At 37.9% G+C, this 25,047-nt stretch overlaps 1 protein-coding gene across 1 annotated transcript in view; it reads right to left on the reverse strand.

The window, feature by feature from the left end:
* LOC127948497 (zinc finger protein basonuclin-2-like) overlaps window positions 1-24,516 on the reverse strand; it is a 184,215-nt gene extending 159,699 nt beyond the window's left edge. The window contains exons 1-3 of the mRNA XM_052544957.1: window positions 24,047-24,516; window positions 10,786-10,888; window positions 915-1,150 (exon numbers count right to left, since the gene is read on the reverse strand). Of these exons, the coding sequence (XP_052400917.1) occupies window positions 915-1,150; window positions 10,786-10,888; window positions 24,047-24,139 (432 nt within the window). The 5' untranslated portion in view covers window positions 24,140-24,516. The remainder of the gene's footprint in view (window positions 1-914; window positions 1,151-10,785; window positions 10,889-24,046) is intronic.
* Window positions 24,517-25,047: the final 531 nt, after the last annotated feature.

Genomic DNA, 25,047 nt, shown 5'->3' on the forward strand with positions numbered 1-25,047 from the left:
ACAAGTTTACTTACCTTGGTAGTACACTGTCTCGTGCTGTGCACATAGATGATGAAGTTAACATCAGATTTCAGACTACATCGGGTGCGATTTCATATTAATGTCTGGGGGATTTTCCGATAAGCCATCAGGGGGAGAGCAATGAGAAACACAAACAGACATTGCGCACACAACAAATGACTGTAGAACTGTACATAAAAAAATAGCCTGCAGCCTTCTACAGTTCTTTCCAGTCAAATGATGAGAGAAAAAGTGTGGGAGAGGGAGAGATTTACTCACAGAAGCCATTTCCTCGTACAAGGCCTCAAAACCGCCTTCGAGCTCAGCATGCTGTTCCACTTAGGCATGGTCTCCAAACCAAAGCCATCCACATCACTCTGCTATTGGCTTTGGACTCACAAGGCTAACCACAAGCACATGTTCAGTTGCTCTTAACTAACTCATACAGGAACACTTTAGTTTTGTTGCGAACCCAAAAGTCCTGTACCTTTGATTAAGAAATGTGTATGATTCCAATTAAAGGAGTGAGAGGGAGTGAAAGCGTCATGGTGGTTCTATAGTCTGCTATTGCCTGCAGTCACGAATGTTTTCTGATCTCTATCATGTTTGTCTCTGTATTTATTTATTTATTTATTTTATTAAATTCATAGAGCTAAAAATCCATTGTTCAGGGGTTATTTAATGCATAGCTTTTAACGTTCATTTTTAGATATGCAACATGCTTACCTTTTATATATTAAAAATAAAAGATTATATTAATATGTTTTTTTTATTTGTTGTTTTATTATTATTATTATTATTATTATTATTATTATTATTATTATTATTATTATTATTATTATTATTATTATTAATATTATTATTATTAGTATGTAAGATATGTTATCTACTTAATACTTTTTTATTATTATTACCTGTAGTATGTAGCCTCTAACATAGTCTCTCAGGGTCCAGCCCAGGCCATGGAGGATGTGCAGAACCTCTTCCTGTTTGAGAACGCTGAACAGGCGGTCCAGCAGGATCTTTAACCTCACAGGTACTGCCTGAGTCCCATACAGCATCAGACTGCTAATGTCAAACACCACATTGGACTGTACAATCTCCACCTGCGTCGGGTGGTAGAGATGCTGTGTGCTCAGCTTGTCTAGAGCTATAATCACAAAAAACAACACCACACAATTATTATTATTGCTTAAATGCTAAACACATAATATATATCATTTTCTAATCAGTTTTAATAAAAAAACATATAAGATAAATGTTGTGTATTGTCTCTTATTTGAAGCTTATTATCGAACTATGAACTGTCAACAGCCAATCTTCATTTTACTGATTTTCTGTGTGTGAGATAATGAGATAATGACACTTCTATGAAGAAATGAGAATGAGATCAATATTATCTGTTTCTCTTTCTTCTCTGAACTCTCTCTCTGACTCTGTACGACACATGTTTTTTTTTTTTTTTTTTTTTACCCTCAGTCCATTTTTGTGCTGACTAGGTCTTTGCCTGACAATAGACCCTGCTAGACATGAACATAATAAAAAAATGAAAAGATACCTGTCGGAATGGCTGCCAACACTACAGACAAAATGAAAGCTTTATGTCAGAGAAGAGTGAGACAAAGAGGAAGAGAGAAAGGATAGCGGCTGACAGTTCACAGTAAAATTAAAACTAGGTGGATGGCCCCTGTGATGGTCCCTTTAGGCCTGTCTCTTTTCCTTTCATCCCAACCCAACAGGTGTTTTATTTTGTCTCTTTATGAAACCAAGTGTCTGTTTCTCCCACTTAACTCTATGTTTTTTGACTATCATCTCCTTTCATTTGATGTTTTCAACTGCTCTTAAGCTACTTTTTTATATTTCTATGCTTTTTATTTTCAGTATAATGAAATAAGTGAAAGGACCGTTATAAGTGAATTAAAAGCTACACGAATGAAGACAGAAGCATGCACAGAAAAGTGAGGGAATAAAGATGGATATGCGAGTCAGCATATTGACTGGCTAAAGAGGCAGTTTTATGAGAAGCAACAACCTCACTGGGCTCAGAGGAGAAAGAAGGGGACCAGATAAAAGGACAAAAAAAGACAGATCATCTTAAACCCATGCAACTCATGAATAATCATAACAACAGTTACAATACATCATAATACTTATGTATTTGCAGTTATATGTTTAAAAGTATGATTTTTTATAATTCACAATAAACACCATATTAAATCTACTTAATTTACAATATAATGGACTGTATCATATCTTGACACTGTTTATTTAAGATTTGCATAGTATCTTACTACAGCTTGTGAGTGGTTAGATGTTGAGTATTATTTCAGTGTTTCCTGTGAAGCTGATGTTAATTAATTGATGTAAGCATAATACTCCAACTGAAAACAAAAAACGAAAAAAACATTTATATGGTTAAATTTTTAACTATAGTCGACTATAAGCGACTTTGCAACTACATGCCAACTAACTCTCATTAAAGTATTAGTATGCTCAAGAATGGTAGAATCTAGTATGATAGAATAAGTTGACATACTTGCAGACACTTATAGTCAGTTTATCTGTTGGTTGACCATCAAAATAAAGTGTTATCATATATTTAAAGTAGCAGACATACTAATACTCCAATTACTGCTAGTTGATATGTAGTTGCAGAGTTACTTATCAACAGCTGTCTAAAGGGTACCATCAAAATAATCAAACTGATATTACAATAAAATAGTTCAAAACAAATGTGTCAAATTACACATTCATCTGATCTGATCTTATGGCTGTTTGAAAGATAAAATTGTTATAATTATTATTATTACTACTACTACTACTACTAATAAGTGGTCTTTGACTGCTTTAAGTAAAGTAGTATAAGATAAACGGCAAGATATGAGGTGTAAGTGTCATTGAATGGATTCATGCATGAAGTTGATTTTTTTTCTCAGAAAAAAATGGAATATTTTTTGTTGAATATTATTATTATTACTCACACTGATAAAATGTGTCTTTATTTTTCTTAAGATGCAGTATGTTTTATTATACAGCTACATCAGTTATTGTCTTTTGGTTTTTACCACTAGTATTGCAAGATTTATTGAGATCTTGAGAGACTATCAGGCCACAGGTACAATAGACACGCCCTCACATGCTCAAGACTTTCAGAGCGAGAGCCACGTTTAAGACAGCTCCCAAAGGCTAGCTATCAAGCTGCATAAGGTACTTGTTTTGTACATGTATAATAACTGTAATTGTGAATTTGTGTTGTGCTGATTATACTATTCAATGTACACAGCTTGAAAATGCATGAATCAATATTCACCTAAAGACCTCTGAAGTGACAGGCGGCCATGAGGTAGCTAATTTTATTTTACAGTTGTGTGCTAGCAAGCCAAACTGGAGTGTCTAATTGCTTAGTCCTGTAGTTTTCACTGCGTTTCATCGCATCTGAGAAAGCTAATAAATGCGCCCGTACTTGAGAAACCGTGTGCAGTGTTGAAGAGTTACATGAGGCTTATAATACATAATACAACTATGAGAAATATAATCAATTGTAAAAGTGGATGCAACGTGTTCATTGTGTTATAAATCATCAAACTCTTAAAAGCTTTAACCACAAATAAGTAAATATTATATTGTATTAACACTATTATTATGAATATTCATGAGATGTTACAACATATAAGTTTTTTTATAATGCATTATGCATTCGTTATAATTACTTAAGAATACCCTTATAATGTTGTGACAAGTGTCACAACATCCCAAATCAGCTGAACCAACTGGGGGTGGAGTCTCCATTTCCCAGGGCGAGACTGCTGCCATGAGAGCTCGTCGGCTGCAGGATTGAGCCTGCCCAGCATGTGAATGGCATGAAGTGGCCTCAGATGCTTCCGACTGCACAAGAGGAGATGGCGAGCGAGTTGCGAAATGCGGCGAGAGCGAATGTGCTTGTCCTTCAGCAGGGCCCTGAAGCAGTGCAGAGCAAGCCATACTGCAAGCAACTCGAGGCAATTGACGTGTCACTGAAGTCAGGGTCCTGTCCAGGAGCCCGACGCAGCATACCCTTTGTACATGGCACCCCAGTCTGTGAAAGAGGCAACTGTTGACACTACAACATGTCTGGACACTGGTTCTAGGGGAACGCCAGCCCGAAGTCTGAGCACCAGATATTGGCTGAAACCCACCTGTTTTCTTGAGTACTATGAAACAGGGGCTGTAAAAGGACTTCATGTCGGCTGGAAGGACCAGCTCTATCGCTCCCTTCGCCAGCAGGGTCACCAGCCGAAGTAGCCCTCTCACGAGAAGAGGAGCTAGAACGGGGTGTGGCAGAGGACACTCTGTAACTTTAAGGCAGCGGTTCCCAAACTTTTTTTCCTGCGCACCCCCTTCTATGTCCCAACCGGGTTGGCGCACCCCCAATCCCAACTTAAAAAAAAACGCAACAAAGCTGTATTTTATCGCCATATAAAGAATCATGTTTAACCGTGCTTAAATAACCAGAACACGCATGACAATAAAAACATCAACAAAGTTTAAATACAATGCAACAAAACTACGCACAAGCTTCCACTGAGGACGAGTGACAGACACAGGCTCAGTAACAGAAAGCACAGTTATTTGCAGCCGCGTAAAAGAAACATTGCAGCAATAGACTAGGCCTATTAAATGACCATGGAGCTAGCAGCAGCATCATCTCAACCCGAGGCCCGTCACGAATTCAAATGCGGTCCACCATGCTGAACACATTGATTTTTTTTTATTTTTTTTTACATTCATTTACAAATTTACTTAAGAAATATAAGCTATTTTGTGTATCATATATTATTTTCAGACATGAGCAGACCTACTCAGATAACATTACGCATTTAACGAACACATACAAGCATCCACTTTGGCAGAATTCAATTCAAATAGCCATCAACAGCCATTAGTTCGGTAAAATTGAGCATCAGAATGGACAATTTTGTTTTTAAGGGAGAAAAAAAAAGAAATGTGAAAAATGCCAGCGAATGAACACATAGAAAAAATAATAGTTGCATTATCAGTAGTGAAGGAGAGTGCTGGATTTTCGGTTTGCCCCACATTTTACTTGAAGAAGTTCAGGCAAATGGAAACACCATATATTTCATAGCAATCATCCTTAATTGAAGATTATGTGGCAACACATCTCTGGAAAGAACATCATATTATTAAATTCGAATGTACTTTCCATATTTGGATCAGCATAGGGTACATTTGTGAACGCACATTTTCTGCAATGTCGCATGTCAGGGTCATGCTCCCGTGCGCGTCTAAGCCTATTTTAAACTCTCCGCATCTGCGGGGAGACCTTTATGGACCGCTTGGTAGGCGTGACGTAAACATCGTCATTGGGAGAGTGTGTGCGGAGGCTCTGAGAGGACGAACGCGTACCTCCGATTTTTTATGATCGCGCGGACAGGTGCGCGTGGTCAGTAGGCTTCAAAAGCACAATTGCACATGTGGAGGCAGTGTGAAGAAGCCCATTGCTACTCGAACCTGTGCAATCCGCTTGCACTTGGACCATAGTGCGGCCCAGTGTAAAAAAAATGGTTGAGAACCACTATAACACAACGGTTATGGAAATTAGAACGACAGTACATTTAATTAAATTGCAATGAAGTTACAGACGATCCAGACTCTCGTCTATGTTGCCTCCAAATCCCCTCTCTCTTGGCCCCTCTCCTCCTGACTAACAACTTTATCATAAGATGTCCGACTTGACAGTTTCCCTGATTTCAGCCAGTTAAGCATATTTATAATAGCCTACTATATATTATGGAATGAATGAAACGAGTTGGCACACATATTAGCCTGCAGTACATACTGCAGCATCTGTCTTCTACTTTCCATCGAAAACTAATAAATTATTGTTTTTTATTTAAAATAAAAGCGATTACAAAGGAAATGTTTACGGTTCATGTTTTTATTGTATGGAAAAAAAAATTATTGTAAAAATAAACAGACCGCCATTACATGCGCGCACCACTCTTTGGGAATCCCTGCTTTAACGTAATCGAGTCTTGATTTTAATGCAGAGATGGTCATTTCCCCGCAATGAGAACATGAGTCATCCACGAACGCAGTGTCAGCGTGCTGAAGCTCAGATACGTGACACAGCGATCGTGGCCGGCATGAGGAGAGATATATTGACCACACCCACACGGGCGAAATGACATCTTGAAAAAGATGCAAATTAAACCCGTTACTCTTTTGTGAGAGAAAAAGCTCTTTCAGTGGCGCTGAAGCACTCAGGGGAACATAGGAGCTGACTGTGGGAAACCCAGACAAACTGCTGAATCGCGGCATCACACCAACACTGACTCGATTGTAAACACTCTGGTGATAGCAGCAAGCGATGTGCTCGACTCCAAAGCGAAAGCTTGAATGCGAGTTGCTCGTGCTGCTTCTTATATGCGCGCTTTGTGGGGCGGAGCTCGCAATACAAATTCCGCAGACCAAGGTACTCAGCGTATCATTGGCTCGTTTTGTAACCACTCGAAGGTGATTGGGCTTTCAGGCGAGATCCCATTCGTCAGTCTCTTTCTGATGTAACATAGAACATGACTGAAAAGGAAATACAGTTCCTAACTGTTTGCACATAATAACCACTCTCCTACATATTTTCTTTACTAAAAAAACCCCAGCAGAATTAATAACTAATATTTATGGATAAATATACATATAACTGCTGTGCCATGCTGCTCATATTTATCACGCCATAAAAATGCCCCTCCCCATGCCCAAAATGGGTTGCCTGTGGACAAGAATCCAAAATGAGGACTGGAGGGATATTGTCCTGCTCCACTTCACAGTTGCCGAGTGAAAGTTTTATAAGAGCTGTCACGATTCATGGGTCAGTGCGCTCATCTTGCACCTCTGATTGTGTGCATCTGTTAACTAGCAGCAGCTGCGTTAATGAGCGCCAGCTGCAACACATTTGTGGTGCCTTTAAGTTTGGCTGGCATTCCTGTTTGTGTTGTTGGTTCGTTGATTCTCGTCTGGCTCTCTTGTCCAGTTGTGTTCCTGTCCCTCCAGTTGGTATTCTCTGGATGTTATTCCTCACCCACATGGGATTCTTGCGCTGGGTTACTGCAGCTGAGTGGTCTGGATGTGGTTCATCTGGGGTTATGCCATCATCTTCCTACGTTTCTCATTGCTGACTATCTGAGTTGCAAATAAACCATTTTTACCTCGCACTTGGATCTCGAGACTCGTTCATTGTGACAGAATGAACCAACCAGAATGGATCCAGCAAGCTCGGCAGAACTACAAGACATTTTAACCAGTAGTAACTCGCACATGGAATGCCAAGAGGACCAGATGATGGCTACGGGTCGTGCAGTCCAAGAACTGGTCGCTCAGGTTTCTAAACTTGCCACTCAGTTTCAGCGCTTCAAGTTAGAGACCGTTTCTTCTCAGCAACCACCTGCGTCCAATCCACCAGCCGCCATAGAGCTTTGCCTCCTTCCAAGTGTTTTCGGAGGAGCTGAAGAACGTATTTGATCTCGCTGCGTATGGCAGAGAGGCAGCTAGACTTCTTGCGGAGCTGTGACAAGGGGATCGCACCACAGCTGATTATTCTATCGAATTTCGTACTTTAGCCGCGGAGTGCGGCTGGAATTCTGAGGCACAGTTGGACCTGTTTCTACATGGACTTTCGGACACCATCAAGGATGAGATTTATTCCTCGGATTTACCCGCAGGGGTGGATAAGAGTGTTCAGTAAGTCTTGGGCTGCTTCTCTACATCCGCATCATCCCTATGACTGTGCTATAGAGTTATTATCAGGTACGTCTCCGCCTAAAGGCAAATTATATTTGCGTTCCAATCCAAGGGAGGTCATGGAGAAATATATTTCTGAATCTCTTGCAGCCAAGATCATCCACCCCTCTTCCTCTCCAGCAGGTGCGGGATATTTTTTCATGAAAAAGAAAGATGGCTCTTTTCGTCCCTGTATTGACTATTGAGGGTTGAATGACATCATGGTAAAGAATACTTATCCTTTGCCGTTGATGTTGTCGGCTTTCGAGCGTCTGCAGGGGGCGTCATTTTTCATGAAATTGAATCTCCGTAATGCTTATCATTTGGTTTGCATAAGAGAGGGGGATGAATGGAAGACCGCTTTTAATACCCCCATGGGGGCACTTTGAATATCTTGTTCTTCCTTTTGGCCTTTGTAACGTCCCCACGGTATTCCCAGCACTCGTCAACGATGTGTTGAGGGATATGGTAGATCAGTTCATTTATGTCTGCCTGGATGACATACTGATATTTTCTCATTCTCTCTAGGAACATGTTCAACACGTCAGGTGAGTGCTTCAGAGGCTGTTAGAGAATGGGCTTTTTGTCAAGGCAGATAAATGCGTTTTCCATGCACAGTCTGTTTCTTTTTTGGGATACATCGTCTCGGCCGAGGGGGTGCGCATGGATACTGACAAGATTCAGGCTGTGGTAAATTGGCCAACCCCAGAGTCTCATAAGGCCCTGCAGAGGTTTCTGGGCTTTGCCAATTTCTACCGACGGTTTATTTGCAATTTCAGCCAGCTAGCCGTCCCTTTGACTTCCTTAACCTCCATCAAGACTGCCTTCAGGTGGTCTAGTGCACTGGAAGCTGCATTTACCAAACTGAAAAGCTGAAAAGTTTCGTTTCAGCTCCCATCCTTATTGCCCCTAATCCTTCCCGGCAGTTCAAGGTGGAGGTTGACGTGTAAGAGGTGGGGTTTGGCGCGGTTCTATCCCAGCATTTCCTCACGGACAGTAAGGTGCATCCTTGAGCGTATTTTTCTCACTGTTTGTCCTCCGCCGAGCGTAATTATGACATTGTTAACAGAGAGCTGTTGGCAGTCAAGCTCGCTTTGGAAGAGTGGCGTCATTGGTTGAAAGGTTCGGGGGTTCCTTTTATTGTTTAGACCGATCAAAAGAATCTTGAATACATCAAGTCCGCTAAAAGATTAAACTCTAGGCAGGCTCGGTGGGCTCTTTTTTTGGTAATTTTGATTTTTCTATTTCTTATCTTCCAGGTTCTAAGAACATCAAACCGGACGCATTATCCCGTATTTTTGATGTTTCGGGTCCACATTGTACTGCAGAAAGTCTTTATTTCACATGGGAGATTGAGTTGAGATGGTTCGCATAGCCTCGCAAGGGGTAACGCCCCCACCAGGATGTCCACCGGGTCAGTTGTTTGTGCCAGAGTCTTTAAGGTCAGAAGTTATCTGATGGGGTCATTATTCCAAGGCTTGCCATCCTTGGGTTAATCATACCATATTTCTCGTTAAACAGCAGTTTTGGTGGCCAGCCATGGCTCCTGACATTCGTATTTTTGTTTTGGCTTGCTCTGTCTGTACTTTTTCAAAGTCTTCCAATCGACCCCCTGCTGGACTCCTTCAGCCGCTGTTAGTTCCTTCGAGACCCTGGTCCCACATTTCACTAGATTTCATTTCGCGTCTCCCTCCCTCACAGGGAAACATGGTGGTGTTGACCGTGGTGGACCGGTTCTCGAAGGCAACTCATTTCATTCCTCTGCCTAAATTACCTTCTACCAGAGAAACAGCGGTTGCTGTCATAGATCATGTTTTTGCTTACATGGTCTCCCGATGGACATGGTCTCTGACAGGGGGCCTCAGTTTGTTTCCAAATTTTGGAGAGAATTTTGTAAATTACTGTTAGTCTTTCTTCTGGATTTCATTCTCAGACTAATGGTCAGATAGAGAGGGCAAACCAAGATCTAGAATGAGTGTTGCGATGTTTGGTTTCTCAGAACCCCTCCTCTTGGAGCCAGCAGCTCCAAGAGTACATGACAGAGAGTTCACTGGGTTGAGTACGCACATAACTCGTTACAATTTTCAGCTACGGGCCTACCTCCTTTTCAGTGTAGTTTAGGGTACCAGCCAACACTTTTTCCAGAATTGGAATCCGAAGTTGCGGTTCCCTCTGCCCACGCATTTATCCAGAGGTGCCGACGCACCTGGACCAGGTCCAGATTGACCCTGCTCTAGGTGGGGGTGCGCACCAAGGTTCAGGCCGATCGCCACCGGTCGCAACCTCCCATCTGCGTCGTAGGTCAAAAAGTGTGGCTTTCATCAAAGAATATTCTTCTCAGATCCGTCAGTAATAAGCTTGCACCCAAATTTATTGGCCCATTTACTGTCACCAGGATTATTAGTCTGTTGGCAGTCTGCCTCAAACTCCCTCTCTGGCGTACAGGAAAATTCATCCAGTGTTTCATGTATCCAAATGAAAGCCTGTTTTTTATTCACTAAATACTAAATAAATCCACAAAATGCCAAACTGCGAGACAGCTGTGTATTACACAGACAAAACCAGACAAATAAAAGGTCAAACAGCAGAAACCTAAATACAAGACAAATAAAGGCAATAATGATGAACACCTGAGTAGATTAAATGAATTACCATGACATCTAAAGACTGGTGAGAAAATTGAACAAAGCAAAACATGTGACTTGACATGTGATGATGACATGTCCTTGATTTTTTTGTTGTTGTTGTTTATTATTGTTAAAAATATTCAGGTTTGAGGATAGAGTTTAGAAATATTTTAATATAAAATTTTATAAAAGTATATCTATAAAATGGTACAATAGTGACTATATGAATGCATTTAAAATATAATGTAATAATGTTGATGTTTTAAATGATGTACATCCATATTGTAGTGCATCTATTCAAAGATACACATGTGTAAATGTTGCATTCAGATACCTATATAATGAGCAATAGAGCAATAAAACCATGCTGGTTTATGATACTCACCATGCGCGACCCATCCATGCTTGCACTGGTCACATGTCCGGAGGTGGATTTTTCCAGGCTGGAAACACTCACATGTGCAGTTTACCAGAGTACAGCGGATGGCCTGTTAATTAACAAGCAAATAATAATCATTGAAAGATTCATAAACTCAGCATTAAACTCTGCATTAAAACTTCTTATGGCCTTATGCCATATTCATGTAGGGGCATTTAGATGAGCTCTTCCTTCCTCTCACCTGAAACCTGACCTACTTTTGCCCCATTAGGAAATTCCTTTGTTTTGACAAAAGCCGCCATTACTCGATGTGGAGACTGAACCAGAGCTGACCCCAAAAGCTTTTGGTGATGAGGGGTTAAGTGTCCCTAAGAGACAGCCAGCTTGGGAGGACAACACAATGGCACTGTGTGATAAGACATATCCTTAATCACTCTGCCACTGAAAAGACTCCAGCAGGAAGAGAGGTTAGGTGGGGAGGCTGCGCTGTTTTTGTTCTCTTATACCTCTGCTTTCAAGGTCTCTCAGAAATTGAATAAAAACATAAAATAAAAAAAAAGACACTTTTTGTCTTCTGAAATGTTATCTTTTTGCAACACTGCATAACTGCATTTTGTGTCATAATTCATGCCCTAAATAAGTATAGTTCATGTTACAGATCAGGTGTGCAACCGCACGTTTGTTGAGGGGTATGCAAGATAAAGCCCCTGTAAATTATATCCCTTAACATTAACCTACACAGAAAACTTTCTGCAAGTCAATGACTAAGCTTCTGTAATTATTCAATTATATCTGGATAAGTTAATTTACTCACACGTTTAGTAGTATTTGATTTAAATTTGACTTCGTGCTGCAAGACATAACATGCTAATCTTTATTAACAGAAGATGAGGGCTAAAGTCCAGTAACTAGCTTTAACCCCCGATGGCTGTTTTTTTTTTTTTTTTTTCAACACGTTGCTCTCCTCTTAGTTAAGCAGTTTCAGAGGCATTGATTGATTGATTGATTGATTTTGACTCCCTTATATAGTACTTTTCACATATTTTGCTTTTTGATTTATATTTAGAAATAAGATAATCCCTATTATATTATAACATTTAAAAATCACTAATCACTTTTTTACTTTTTTGTCAAAGTTCAGCACTATTGGTACTGAAGTAAGAAACTAGTAAGAGTTTCTAAATAAATCACACAAATTACCTAATTTTAATTCAAGGCTGTGATTTGTGGCAAAATGTGAAAAGTCAAAAACAAAAGTGTTGCATTTATAATATTGTTCGGTATATATATATATATATATGTACACACACACACACAGGCCACTTTATTAGGTTAGGTTCACCTTGCTAGCACCGGGTTGGACCCCCTTTTGCCTTCAGAACTGCCTACATTTTTGTGGCATAGATTCAACCAGGTGTTGGAAACATTCTGATTTGAGCTTTCTGACATGGTGCATTATCCTGCTGGTAGTAGCTGTCAGAAGATACACTACAGTCATAAAGGGATGGACATGGTCAGCAACAATATTCAGGTAGGCTGTGGTGTTTAAATGATGCTCAATTGGTACTAAGGGGGCAAAAGATTACCAAGAAAATATCCTCCACACCATTACACCATTACACCATTACACCACCAGCAGCAGCCTGAACCACTGAAACAAGGCAATATGGATCCATGCTTTCATGTTTTTACACCAAATTTTGACCCTTTCATCTGAATGACGCAGAAGAAATCGAGACTCATCAGACAAGGCAACGTTTTTAAAATCTTGTAATCTTTTTCTTTTCTTAAATCTTTTTCAAATCTTCCTCCTTGAGGAAGCAGCCCTCGAAACAGTCAGCGGATTTATTTTACATTTAGAATTACTGAATTAGTTTATTAGATTAAATAAACTATTAATTAATATTGAGTGCAAGATGAAGAATATGTGTGAAGTTGCGGGTAGATTCGTTGTGCGCCTGTAGTAGGATTGCCAACTGCCCTAATTATACAGACATACGTTTGGGGTAAGATCTTCCACTGCATATTACATGAGACTCGGTTTTCCCGTAATGAATCAGAAAAATGACCGCTTGTCCGTTAGACAGGCAAAACGATCGAAGGGGATTCCCCCTATTGTCACCCCCCCCCCCCCCCCGCAGTCGTATCGTCTCAGATACTACGAGCATGCGTGAACTGAGGAGCATATGCTGTTGTTACGTTACTGTTATGCATGACATGTTAATTGAAATTAACTGTCGAAAAGAACCAGTTTTCGAAAAAAGAACCTGACCTCCCATCACTAGTGAAAAGTTGGTTTTCCTAATTATTATGTTCCCTTGAATATAACTGGAATGGTTACCCCATGCAACTTTAAACTACAGTCTGTTCAGTTAAATATTTGGCTGTAGTTTGTGTTTAAATTACAGTTTTTTCAGGGCCTTTCTGCACAAGGTGAAAGTGCTGCTCGGGCATTAGTGCAGATAATCGCCAGGGATCTGACACCAGGGCCAGGCCGCTCCACTAATTACTATTATATATAATGCTCATTACTGTAGTAACATCCAAAAGAAAACTATAACGTTATTTGTAATTTAACTAGTGTTTCCCAGTTTTCAACCTCTCTGGTGTTTTCTGAACCCATCCGTCCGTCTGTGTGTTATTAAAATTATTATTATTTTTTTTAAGGTAATTAAATGACCACTTGGTCATGTAGCATGTTACATTTTAAAATATTGTTGGAATATTGGCTAAAAATCTAAAATGTTAAGTACTGTGCTGTATTCACCAATTAGACTAATATTTCATTATGAACAAGGTTTATTGCATTGATCAAAATGTTCTGTGTTTGTTATAATGCATTGTAAGACAGTGAGGCAGCAAATGACAGACTAATCCACTTTCTGAAGCTTGGATTTCCCCAGGAAAACATCAGTAACATTTTAGGTGTCACTCATACAACTATCGTTCATCGGATGAGAGAATGTGTTTGGCCAGAGACAGAATCCAATAATTAACCAATGAGCAAATTGACCCACTGCAAGTGTCTGATTCATTTGGAGTAGATGTATACCTCAAGACTCTCACATATGTACAGACTTTGATCGAAGAAATGGATATTTGAAGTTTTATTTCTGCTTCTCTAATTTTGACAGCAAGGTTGTAAATGTGTATATATAGTTGTATATTAAGTAAAACTTGTGGAAACGACCCTCTAAGACATGTAAAATAAAGACAGACTGAAAAATAATTAAATTTATTTTAAAATTTTATTGAAGTACTTTTTTTATTATTATTACTTGTACATAGAAAGAAATGTACATAGAACCAGTTTCCAGAATTAAATGAGTCCAAATCCAGTGGACGATGTGTTTGCACAAGCTTGCAATGTAGATGCAAAGTTATCCATTGTGGTTATTTAAGCTGGTATCATAAGGGTCCTGCTGCAGAAGCCTTGAAGTATCTTCCATTCCAAACATTTACCTGGAGATTCTTGGATGGGACTTCCCATCCAGTCCAAAATGATGTAAGCTTTTGTAGCTGGTCTGTAGTAGCTGTGTGGAAAAAAATTCAGAAGATGCGTACAAACAACTCTTAACATTTTATGGAAGGTTGTTTGCATTAAAACTGTCAAACTGCAATGAGTCTTAGAATGAAAAGTTTGAAAAATACTTTTTACAGGATTTATATTGTAATTAAACCATTTATAATACATATTAAAACAATGATTATTGCTAATTTGATTTGCAAAGTATTCATAAAAAATATAATCTTAAGAACATCTAAGTGTACTCAACTGTGCTTTTTTGAGACACCATAAACTAAAATGTGCTTTTAATATACTATCTCTATTTAAAACAAAATTGTATTTAGTTACCACTTGTAGTACAAGGAGTTCAGTTGTACTATAAGTGGTAACTAAATACATGTTATTAATACTTCCAATCATTGTAACCTAGACGACATACAAATTTTTCCTCAAATGTGCTTTATAATAAATTACAATAAATCTATGAACAGGCTGTGGTCATGTCATGCATTACAGGTAACGTAACAACAGCATATGACCCTCAGTTCACGCATACTCGTAGTATATGAGACGATGCCACTGCGGGGGGTGACGAGGGGGAATAAAACTGAGTCTCATGTAATATGCAGTGGAAGATCTTACCCCAAACCTATGTCTGTATAATTAGGGCAGTTGGCAATCCTACCACAGAATCTACCCGCAACTTCACACATATTCTTCATCTTGCACTCAATATTGTTTAAGTAATAGTTTATTTAATCTAATAAACTAATTCAGTAATTCTAAATGTAAAATAAATCCGCTGACTGTTTCGAGGGCTGCTTCCTCAAGGATGTCGCATTTTGTAGGCCACAATACGTCATAGAAGTTGCCTCGTTTGAATCATTAACGTTAGATTCAAAAGTAAAGAAATTACAACAATTTACACCTCACAATGAATAATGGTCCATTTTAGAATTAAGACACCCTTGATGTATGTGGCCGACAAATGCGACAGTCTTCGAAATGGTGCTTGGTAGCAAATAATAACTTATTCAATCATGGTTTAAATTGTCAGACTACCTCACTAGTTATGACAAATGATGACATATCAAGAACCTGGTAAAGCTTCAGTTAATTACTGTGTTCAATAAGCATCACTCACCTGTCTTTACTCCTCTTGATCCGCCATGTTGAAGAGACTGTAGCGAGTGACTCGTGTTCATGTGTCTGTTCCCGCCCTGGTTGTAAGGCAAAACGAGATTGGTTGGAGAGAGAGCGTGCTGCGATTGGTCAGTGCAACACGGGCGTTGTCTGATTAGGTTAAGCAGATGGTGGGTGGAGTCGACCTATTTGTGGATTTTTCTGCAGTGGTGACGCTAGAATTGTGTCAAAATCCACAAATGCGTGAGGTGATCGACGAATGCACAGAAAGCAATTCACAAATGCACAGAAAGCGATTCACAAATGAATGCAGGCAGAATTGTGCTTTTGACATAAAAACATATTTGTGAATATGTTTTTTACTAGCAAATCCATTTTTTATATATTTGTGAATTTAATTATATTTTGTTAAACTCCTAACATATATTTGTGGATATCATTCTATTCATTTGTGGATACGATTATTTTTTTTGTGAATAGCTTTACATTTATTTGTTGATCATAATCTATTTATTTGGAATAATGCAACAACTCTAACCCCATATATTCGGTGTGGTCTTCCGCTGCTGTAGCCCATCGGTTTCAGGGTTTGACGTGTTGTGCATTCAGAGATGGTATTCTGCATACCTTGGTTGTAACGAGTGGTTATTTGAGTACTGTTACCTTTCTATCATCTCTAACCTGCCCATTCTCCTCTGACCTCTGACATCTCACAACTGCCGCTCAGTGGATATTTTCTCTTTTTCGGACCATTCTTTGTAAGCCCTAGAGATGGTTGTGTGTGAAAATCCCAGTAGATCACCAGTGTTTGAAATACTCAGACCAGCCTGTCTGTCTGTCACCAACAACCATTCCATGTTCAAAGTCAATTAAATCCCCCTTTTTTCCCCATTCTGATGCTCAGTTTGAACTTCAGCAACATCTTCACCACATCTAGATGCCTAAATGCATTAAGTTGCTGCCATGTGATTGGCTGATTAGCAATTTGTGTTAACAATCAATTGAACAGGTATACCTAATACAGTGGCCGGTGAGTGTGTATAGAGAGAGAGAGAGAGAGAGAGAGAGAGAGAGAGAGAGAGAGAGATATAATGTATCTCATATGTAGTAATGAAGCACAGAGACTAAATTTTGTTTAGTAACTGCTTTATTTTTATTTAATGTCAATTATTATTATTTTGGGGTTTTAAAACTGTTAAAGCTCAATAAAAAAAAAAAAAAAAAAAAAAAAAAAAAAAAAAAAAAATATATATATATATATATATATATATATATATATATATATATATATATATATATATATATATATATATATATATATATATATATATATATATATATAACCATTTAAACAAAAGGCTGACTTGTGGACATTTGGTGTAAATGTATGATTCATTGGAGAATGAGACATAATGTATCACAGTCATTTATCATATAAGCCATGATAAATGAGAGAGAGAGAGAGAGAGAGAGAGAGAGCGCAGCAGCAGCAATGCAAACACTGTAAACATTAAAAAGGAAAATGGAAACATCAGTTGTGGGGTCTGACAACTAATGTGATAGTTAATGTTGTTTAATTACATAATTACGAGCTCAATTAGGATGCCAGTTTACATATCAGCAGTGTCAGTATTGTATTTTTCATATTATATATTTATATTGATGACATGCTGAAAACAATAGAAGCTACGGTTTGCATGGCATGTTCTTTTAGGGTTCTAATGCACAACAACATGGAACAGTATGGATCCCAAACTATTTTATGATTTTAGACTAAATCTGTAACTGAAATCTTAAAGGATTATTCCAGCCATATCTATTGATGCCTTTGTCTGTTACATTTACACAATAGCACACACACCTCACTGACCAACTATGATGACATCAGGTTGCTGGCAAACTAAAAGCATCTCGTCCTCTCTAGCACCCACAATATTTGATCTTATTCAAGGCTTGACTTCCAAATGTTGTCAATATCCTGCCATAAATGTACAGGCAAGACAGGAAAAAAGTTGATTGTGTTGAGATTACGCTGTACGCATTCAAGACTAGTGTAATATTTGCATGTGTTTCCATGCATGAAATGCATATTCAGTTGTAAAATGTACACATGAATTATGTGCATTTGGATTGACTTTAAAAAAATACAATATCAACATACTGACAGCATCTAAAGTTTAAACCCTTTTAGGCATGTGCAACTTTAGATCTACAAATCTTTTAACACTTCAAGCAGAGCAGATGATTATGTTTAATATTAAATATGTTTAATTAAATCTGATGGCATTAAAAAAAGATTTACTTAATACAGGTGAATCTAACATAATGGAAAAGTTTTTTGTTGTTTGTAATTTTATAAAACATTAAGCCAAAAAAAAAAGCAAACTTACTTAAATTATAGATTCATTGCACACAAACTGAAATATTTCAAGAGTGTTATTATTATTATTATTATTATTATTATTATTATTATTATTATTATTATTATTATTATTATTATTATTATTCTGATGGTTATGACTTACAGCTTAGGAAAATAAAAAATGCAGTATCTCAAAAAAATACTGACATGGAGTCGATCAGCCTGTGGCACTGCTGAGGCATGAGGCATATCTGTGTGGAGAACTGATTCAGACTACTTGTGCAAAAAAAAAAAAAAGAAAAAAAAAAAAAAATCTCAGTGGATTATTAATTTTAATGGCAAAAATAATGTTTGGAAATGTAAACTGATATTTCCTACTTACACACTACAGCAAAACATATACCAATATTAGTTTTTTTTTTTTGGTAAAAATACCAGTGGCCTAAGACTTTTGCACAGCACCGTATATGTATATAATATATATATATATATATTTATTTATTTATTTATATGCACCTAAAGGATTATTAGGAACACCTGTTAAATTTCTCATTAATGCAATTATCTAATCAACAAATCACATGGCAGTTGCTTTAATGCAATTAGGGGTGTGGTCCTGGTCAACACAATCTCCTGAACTCCAAACTGAATGTCAGAATGGGAAAGAAAGGTGATTTGGCATTGATCGGCATGGTTGTTGGTTTCAGACGGGCCGGTCTGAGTATTTCACAATCTGCTCAGTTACTGGGATTTTCACGCACAATCATTTCTAGGGTTTACAAAGAATGGTGTGAAAAGGGAAAAAACATCCAGTATGCAGCAGTCCTGTGGGCGAAAATGCCTTGTTGATGCTAGAGGTCAGAGGAGATTGGGCTGACTGATTCAAGCTGATAGAAGAGCAACTTTGACTGAAAGAACCACTCATTACAACCGAGGTATGCAGCAAAGCATTTGTGAAGCCACAACACGCACAACCTTTAGGCGGATGGGCTACAACAGCAGAAGACCCCACCGGGTACCACTCATCTCCACTACAAATAGGAAAAAGAGGCTACAATTTGCACAAGCTCACCAAAATTGGACAGTTGAAGACTGGAAAAATGTTGCCTGGTCTGATGAGTCTCGATTTCTGTTGAGACATTCGGATGGTAGAGTCAGAATTTGACATAAACAGAATGAGAAAATGAATCCATCATGCCTTATTACCACTGTGCAGGCTGCTGCTGGTGGTGTAATGGTGTGGGGGATGTTTTCTTGGCACACTTTAGGCCCCTTAGTGCCAATTGGGCATCGTTTAAATGCCACGGCCTACCTGAGCATTGCTTCTGACCATGACCATCCCTTTATGACCACCATGTACCCATCCTCTGATGGCTACTTTCAGCAGGATAATGCACCATGTAAAAAGCTTCAAATGGGTTTCTTGAACATGACAATGAGTTCACTGTACTAAAATGGCCCCCACAGTCACCAGATCTCAAACCAATAGAGCATCTTCGGGATGTGGTGGAACGGGAGCTTCTTGCCCTGGAAGTACATCCCACAAATCTCCATCAACTACAAGATGTTATCCTATCAATATGGGCCAACATTTCTAAAAAATGCTTTCAGCACTTTGTTGAATCAATGCCATGCAGAATTAAGGCAGTTCTGAAGGCAAAAGAAGGTCAAACCCAGTATTAGTATGGTGTTCCTAATAATCATTTAGGTGAGTATATATATATATATATATATATATATATATATATATATATATATATATATATATATATATATAGACAGAACTTGAAACCACCATCACAGAAAAGAGAGGATCACAAGGGATGCTGGATTTTTCCTTCACATTTTTGTACTCAATGATCAATGAAATATTTTTCATCAAACAAACATGTTTCTGTATGTATAGAAATGTATTTGTGAGATAAATCCTAAAGCATTTTTTTTCCTGTACAGCACCATCCTGTTTAGTTATAGGTATGGCCAACATGTCCTAAGTTGTTCTAGTCAGCGAGTTTGTTCTACCAACACTAATAATTCTGCTTTGCTATTCACATCAGTGCAGACATGTCCAGCTAAACGTGAAGGATATCAGTCAGAGTGTAGGCAGTGCAGAGTGGATACTGAATGGAAGAGAGAGATAAAGAGAAGCCCATGGTGATGGTTTCTTGGACCACTGAGGACCCTGTGAACTCCTCTAAAAGACTCAGATGACAGAGATCAAACCACTGACAACCTACTGCAGTATCCGGAGACAGAACTGTAAAAAATAAAATAAAACCCTATTATGCACTTTAAAAAGTTAGAAAAAATAAATACAAATAATAAATAAACGGTTTATAAATATTTGGTAAACACGTGAAAGAAATTTGAATGGCAATATTAATAAAACCAACAAAGACTGAATGGCTGGACATTGTGAACATTGTCCAAAATATAGAAAGGATGACGTTCACATTAAACTTAAGGATGAAAAAAATACTTCTACTTATTGGGAAAAATGGATTGGGTTTATCATTCAATTACATGATTATTGTCTGCTGTATCATAGGAGATATACTTCCATCAATATGTTTATGTAAGAATATATAGGTGACCAAATGACTTCTGTTGTTTAGATAAAAAATAAAAATAAAAATGAAGTTACAAAAAATAAACTGAATGCCATTTTATTAAATATTCGGCCTAATTATATGCTTGTGGCAAGAAGTGGCCAGGTAGGGGAAGGGACCCACCAAAAGTGGATATACAGCGACTATGCCGCCCGGAATATACCGGGACATAACCGCCCTACGAAAGGGCACACAGGTTCGTGGCCAACAGCCAGGGTGAGCATGGACACAGATAGTATAAAACATTTGCAGTTTATTTATATCCAACTAATTGTTCAAACATTGTTTTTGTTTTTTTGGATACAATATAAAACATGCCTAATACACAAGTTTACCAGTTACAAAATGACCAGAAGAAGAAAAAAAAAAAAAAGACCAGCAGGGGCCTTTTGGATTATCACCTCACACCATACCACAAACCACTCAATTGTGAAAACAAATTGGCCAACACCACACTACCCCAAGTGGACACACTGAAAGTATAAAACCTCCGCTTTAAAAGTTCCTACTCATAAATCACATAATTAACTGGTATACACGAAGACATTCATATCACAACAGTTAAACTGTTATACAGCAAACACTAAAAATAAAGTAGCAGTGCAGTCATACTGACATTTGTCTTCAACCAAGGTACTGGAGACCCCTGTAAGTGTAGTTACACCTGCACACGAGACCACTGCTGCTAGCATGCTAAAAAAGGCCTACTTGTGACACCAACAGGGAGATGCAACAAACCCTATCCTTGGTCCATGACTTTCCACAATGATCTAGTACTCAGGATGATGCATCTTGAGTAATCAAACCATTCCCTTTTTAATAGGATCAATCCCAACACTGATAGGTTCATTGGATTTAAACCATTTTAACCAATGACGAAGGAGTAGGAACACTGATAGGTTCCCAGGATGGCATGACATCAGCCAATCATATCTGGGCTAATACCTTACCCTACTACATGCTGTATAATTATCATACATAAATTATAAATAATATTAACTATATGCTTGGGGGTATCATGCAGGAGAATCTATTATATTTACAGTTACTATTTTGTTTAATCCTTTGTTCTCTCTCTCTCACTCTCTCTCTCTTTGTGTGTGTGTATGTGTGTGTATGTGTGTGTGTGTGTGTGTGTGTGTGTGTGTGTGTGTGTGTGTGTGTGTACTGATTTTGTATCTTAAAACTACAGCTGTAATGTGTTTAAACACTCAGAGAAGGGATTACTGTGGATTTAAAGCTTAAAATACAGTTAAAATATTAAGCTAAATAGTCCAGTTATAAAATATATATATATATATATATATATATATAGTGTTCCTGTAGCTCAGCGCTAGCAAGCGCAAGGTTGGGGGTTCAATTCCCCGTGAACACATGATATGTAAAAACTGATAGCTTGAATGCACTGTAAGTCGCTTTGGATAAAAGCGTCTGCTAAATGCATAAATATATTTTAAATTTTAATTTATATATATATATATATATATATATATATATATATATATATATATATATATATATATATATAAATTCTATATTTTATTCAGTTAAATATATATATATATATATATATATATATATATATATATATATATACTTCGTTTATACTTAAAACTGGTTAAAGTCATCACTAATATTAATTAAATAATTCCATAAATTAGACATACAGTACATCATATGTGCATTAGGCCAGTTGTGCACAATCATTCAATGTAAAGTCATAGTGGCAGATTTACAAAACAGGGCAAATTAGCTGTAGAGGGCAATCCCATTATAGTGCCAATAGCAGTGGAACGTTCTGCAGGTGAAATTAAAGAACACAGGCACACAGTTAGGCCCTCAAAAGTTCATCTGACACACATTCAAGAGCAACGCTCTCTCTTCCTTCCTCTTTTGAATATTATATCTGACTCAAGTTCCATATCCTTATATTTTTGTTAAATTTGTGTTCCACATACCAGGGACACAAGTCTGAATATGACAACAATTTATGAACTTGTGCTTTTTTAGCTCTCTTTGTGATTTTACTTTAGATCTGATGTGTCTGAAATCATACATTCTGTAAAAACTGTAAAGATGCTATATGTTTCGAAGTTGTCTTGTCAATCCTCAGGTTTTTATAGAAACCTTTTTTAGAAACCTTTGGTAATGTCTTTAAATCTGTATACATATATAGGCCACCAAATACCAGAAAGTTGACTCTTGTTTAAGTTTTTGGTCAGGTTCTCAAGTGTTGATAAAAAAAAAAAAAAAAAAAAAAAAACTAAGACCAAGTGCCGAACAAGTTCCAGGCTTTTCTCTCTTGACTTTCCCCTCTTGTCACTTGAAATAGCATGAATCATAAACAAATCAAACATAGAGGTATTGTATGTAGCACACTCTGCATGTTTTGAGTCTATCCTTGGCTCTTCTGTTGATAAAGACTCATTCCCAGTAGGCACTCACATGCAGTCACTATTGCAAACACAGGCACTCTATAATTGTATAAAACAAACTCACCACACAACTGACATAAAAAAGCAACAGTGTAATGATTTCTGTATAAATGTGGATATCCTCATACCTACACTGTAGTAGCATTAGTCAGAGCACAAGCATTTTGCTCCCAGGTTGACCCCAGAATCAGGGGACAGCTATTTATTGACCACACAGGACCAGCGAGGATGTGTAGACATACAGAGAAGACCTCTGGGTCTTCTAAAATGTATTATGATCTTTTTAAACTATGGATTAACCTTTTTAAATTAACTTTTGAATGAATTGTATTTAGTATAAGCCATATAAATGTGTTTTCTTAATTTAAACATTTGGAATCTACAAATGTTTGTAGTGCAATTTCACTGAATTATTTACAATTATTGTTGTTATTATTGATAGCAATTTATTTACCCAGAGAGAGAAAGAAGAGGAGAATAGAAAAATATGTATTTTTTCTCATTCCCATTTTTATTTTTATTTTATTTTACATTTTTTACTTAAGACAACACTTCAAAATAGGAACATTGTTTTAATTTCAAAAAGTAGGTTTGTTATATTTGAAGTTATTTATATGTGCATTACCTGGATCTGCATGATGTAATGACAACTTCAAACAGCTGCCCCTCTGAAAAAGGTATTGCTTGTCTAAGACTGTGTTTCTTCATTAACATACAGTATAGTGCATCATTTGCATCATCACGATTGTTACGGTAAATGAATGAGAACATTAGAGCAGAGAGAGAAGGAAAATATAGATAGAGACTCATCCTTGTCTCAATTGCACTCCTACTTGAACACAGAGACAACTATGAGACAACTATGAGAAAATCCCTCCCAGTCCACCATGCCTTCGCTGTCTGGATGAAATGTGTGTGCATGAAATGTGTACAGAATAAGGAAGACTCATTGAAAGTCCATCACACTCTCTTTATCAGGGAGTGCTTTCTGATGTGACGTGTGTGTGTGTGTGCTCTGGCTTAGTCTGCGCAAGCACGGAAAGCACCAGAAGTGATCTCTCATGAGTGTACGTCACTCATTGTTTACTGTTTACCACACGATATGCCACCAGTCTGCACTGAAATATAATGCAGTAATTGTAATTAATTAATTTGTTTATAATGCACCCTATAATCATTGCGATTATAATAAACACAACACATTACTCACTCTATTGACAGCGTGCCATTGGGTCCCTCTGGCATTGGACGTCGCCTCCAGTTTATAAGTGGCAAACAAAACACAACGTGCAAAACGCTGCATCTCAACAGCAGAGAAAACTCAGGATCTTCAGTCAGGCAGGTGTGTGATGCGATACTGTCAATGTCCTTGTCGTCATCTTGTAGTTGTGGAATTGCTATGTTCCATTCGTGACAACATATGCTCTCCACTTCTGTTGGCATCTCACAACACTTGCTACTAAAACCACCAATTTTGAAGAGATCTCTGTCTCTCTGAGGCTTGAAGACATGCTGCTGCAGCGGATGCTTCCTCCATCACTCCTGAGTACTTGATTTGTCTATTCTGGTTCAAATAAATATGGTTGTGAAATTTCCTGTACGTCTAAATATGTTTAGATCTTCACAGTGAAAGGTAACACTTCCGAAATCTCTGTGTAAATGATAGACAGTAAGTGTAAACAATGAGTGACATACACACGAGAGATAACTTCCGGGGCTTTCCGCGCTTGCACAGACTAAGCCAGAGCACGCGCAAACGTCACATACAGGAAGCATGTGCGCCCTCAGATCAGTTGGATGTGGTTGTGTAAAAGCGGTAAAATAATTATATTATTTCTTACACAAACCGTTCGTTTCATGTCTCAGGTCATCAATGTGTACTTACGATGGGGAATTGTTTAATTTGGACTCCTCTGTGCATGCTCTTTGAGGTGGTGACCATAGACCTCCATTATATGAGTCACAGACAAGACAGTTTGACCTAAACATATCAAAATGGGAAATACTGTGGTAACAAAGAAACCTACATCTTGGATGCCCTTGAGGTAAGCTAAAACATACCAAAATTTAATTTGAACCATCCCTTAAAAGTTATAGGCAGGTTTTTTACACATATGCAACAGGGATTGTTTGCCAATGATTTGATTGCCATCCTGCAATCAACCCAACAAAATTACCATCCTACTCCCTGGATCCTACAATGGTCCACTT

This window comes from Carassius gibelio, chromosome B1 (assembly GCF_023724105.1).
Source record: "Carassius gibelio isolate Cgi1373 ecotype wild population from Czech Republic chromosome B1, carGib1.2-hapl.c, whole genome shotgun sequence".
Lineage (NCBI taxonomy): Eukaryota > Metazoa > Chordata > Actinopteri > Cypriniformes > Cyprinidae > Carassius > Carassius gibelio.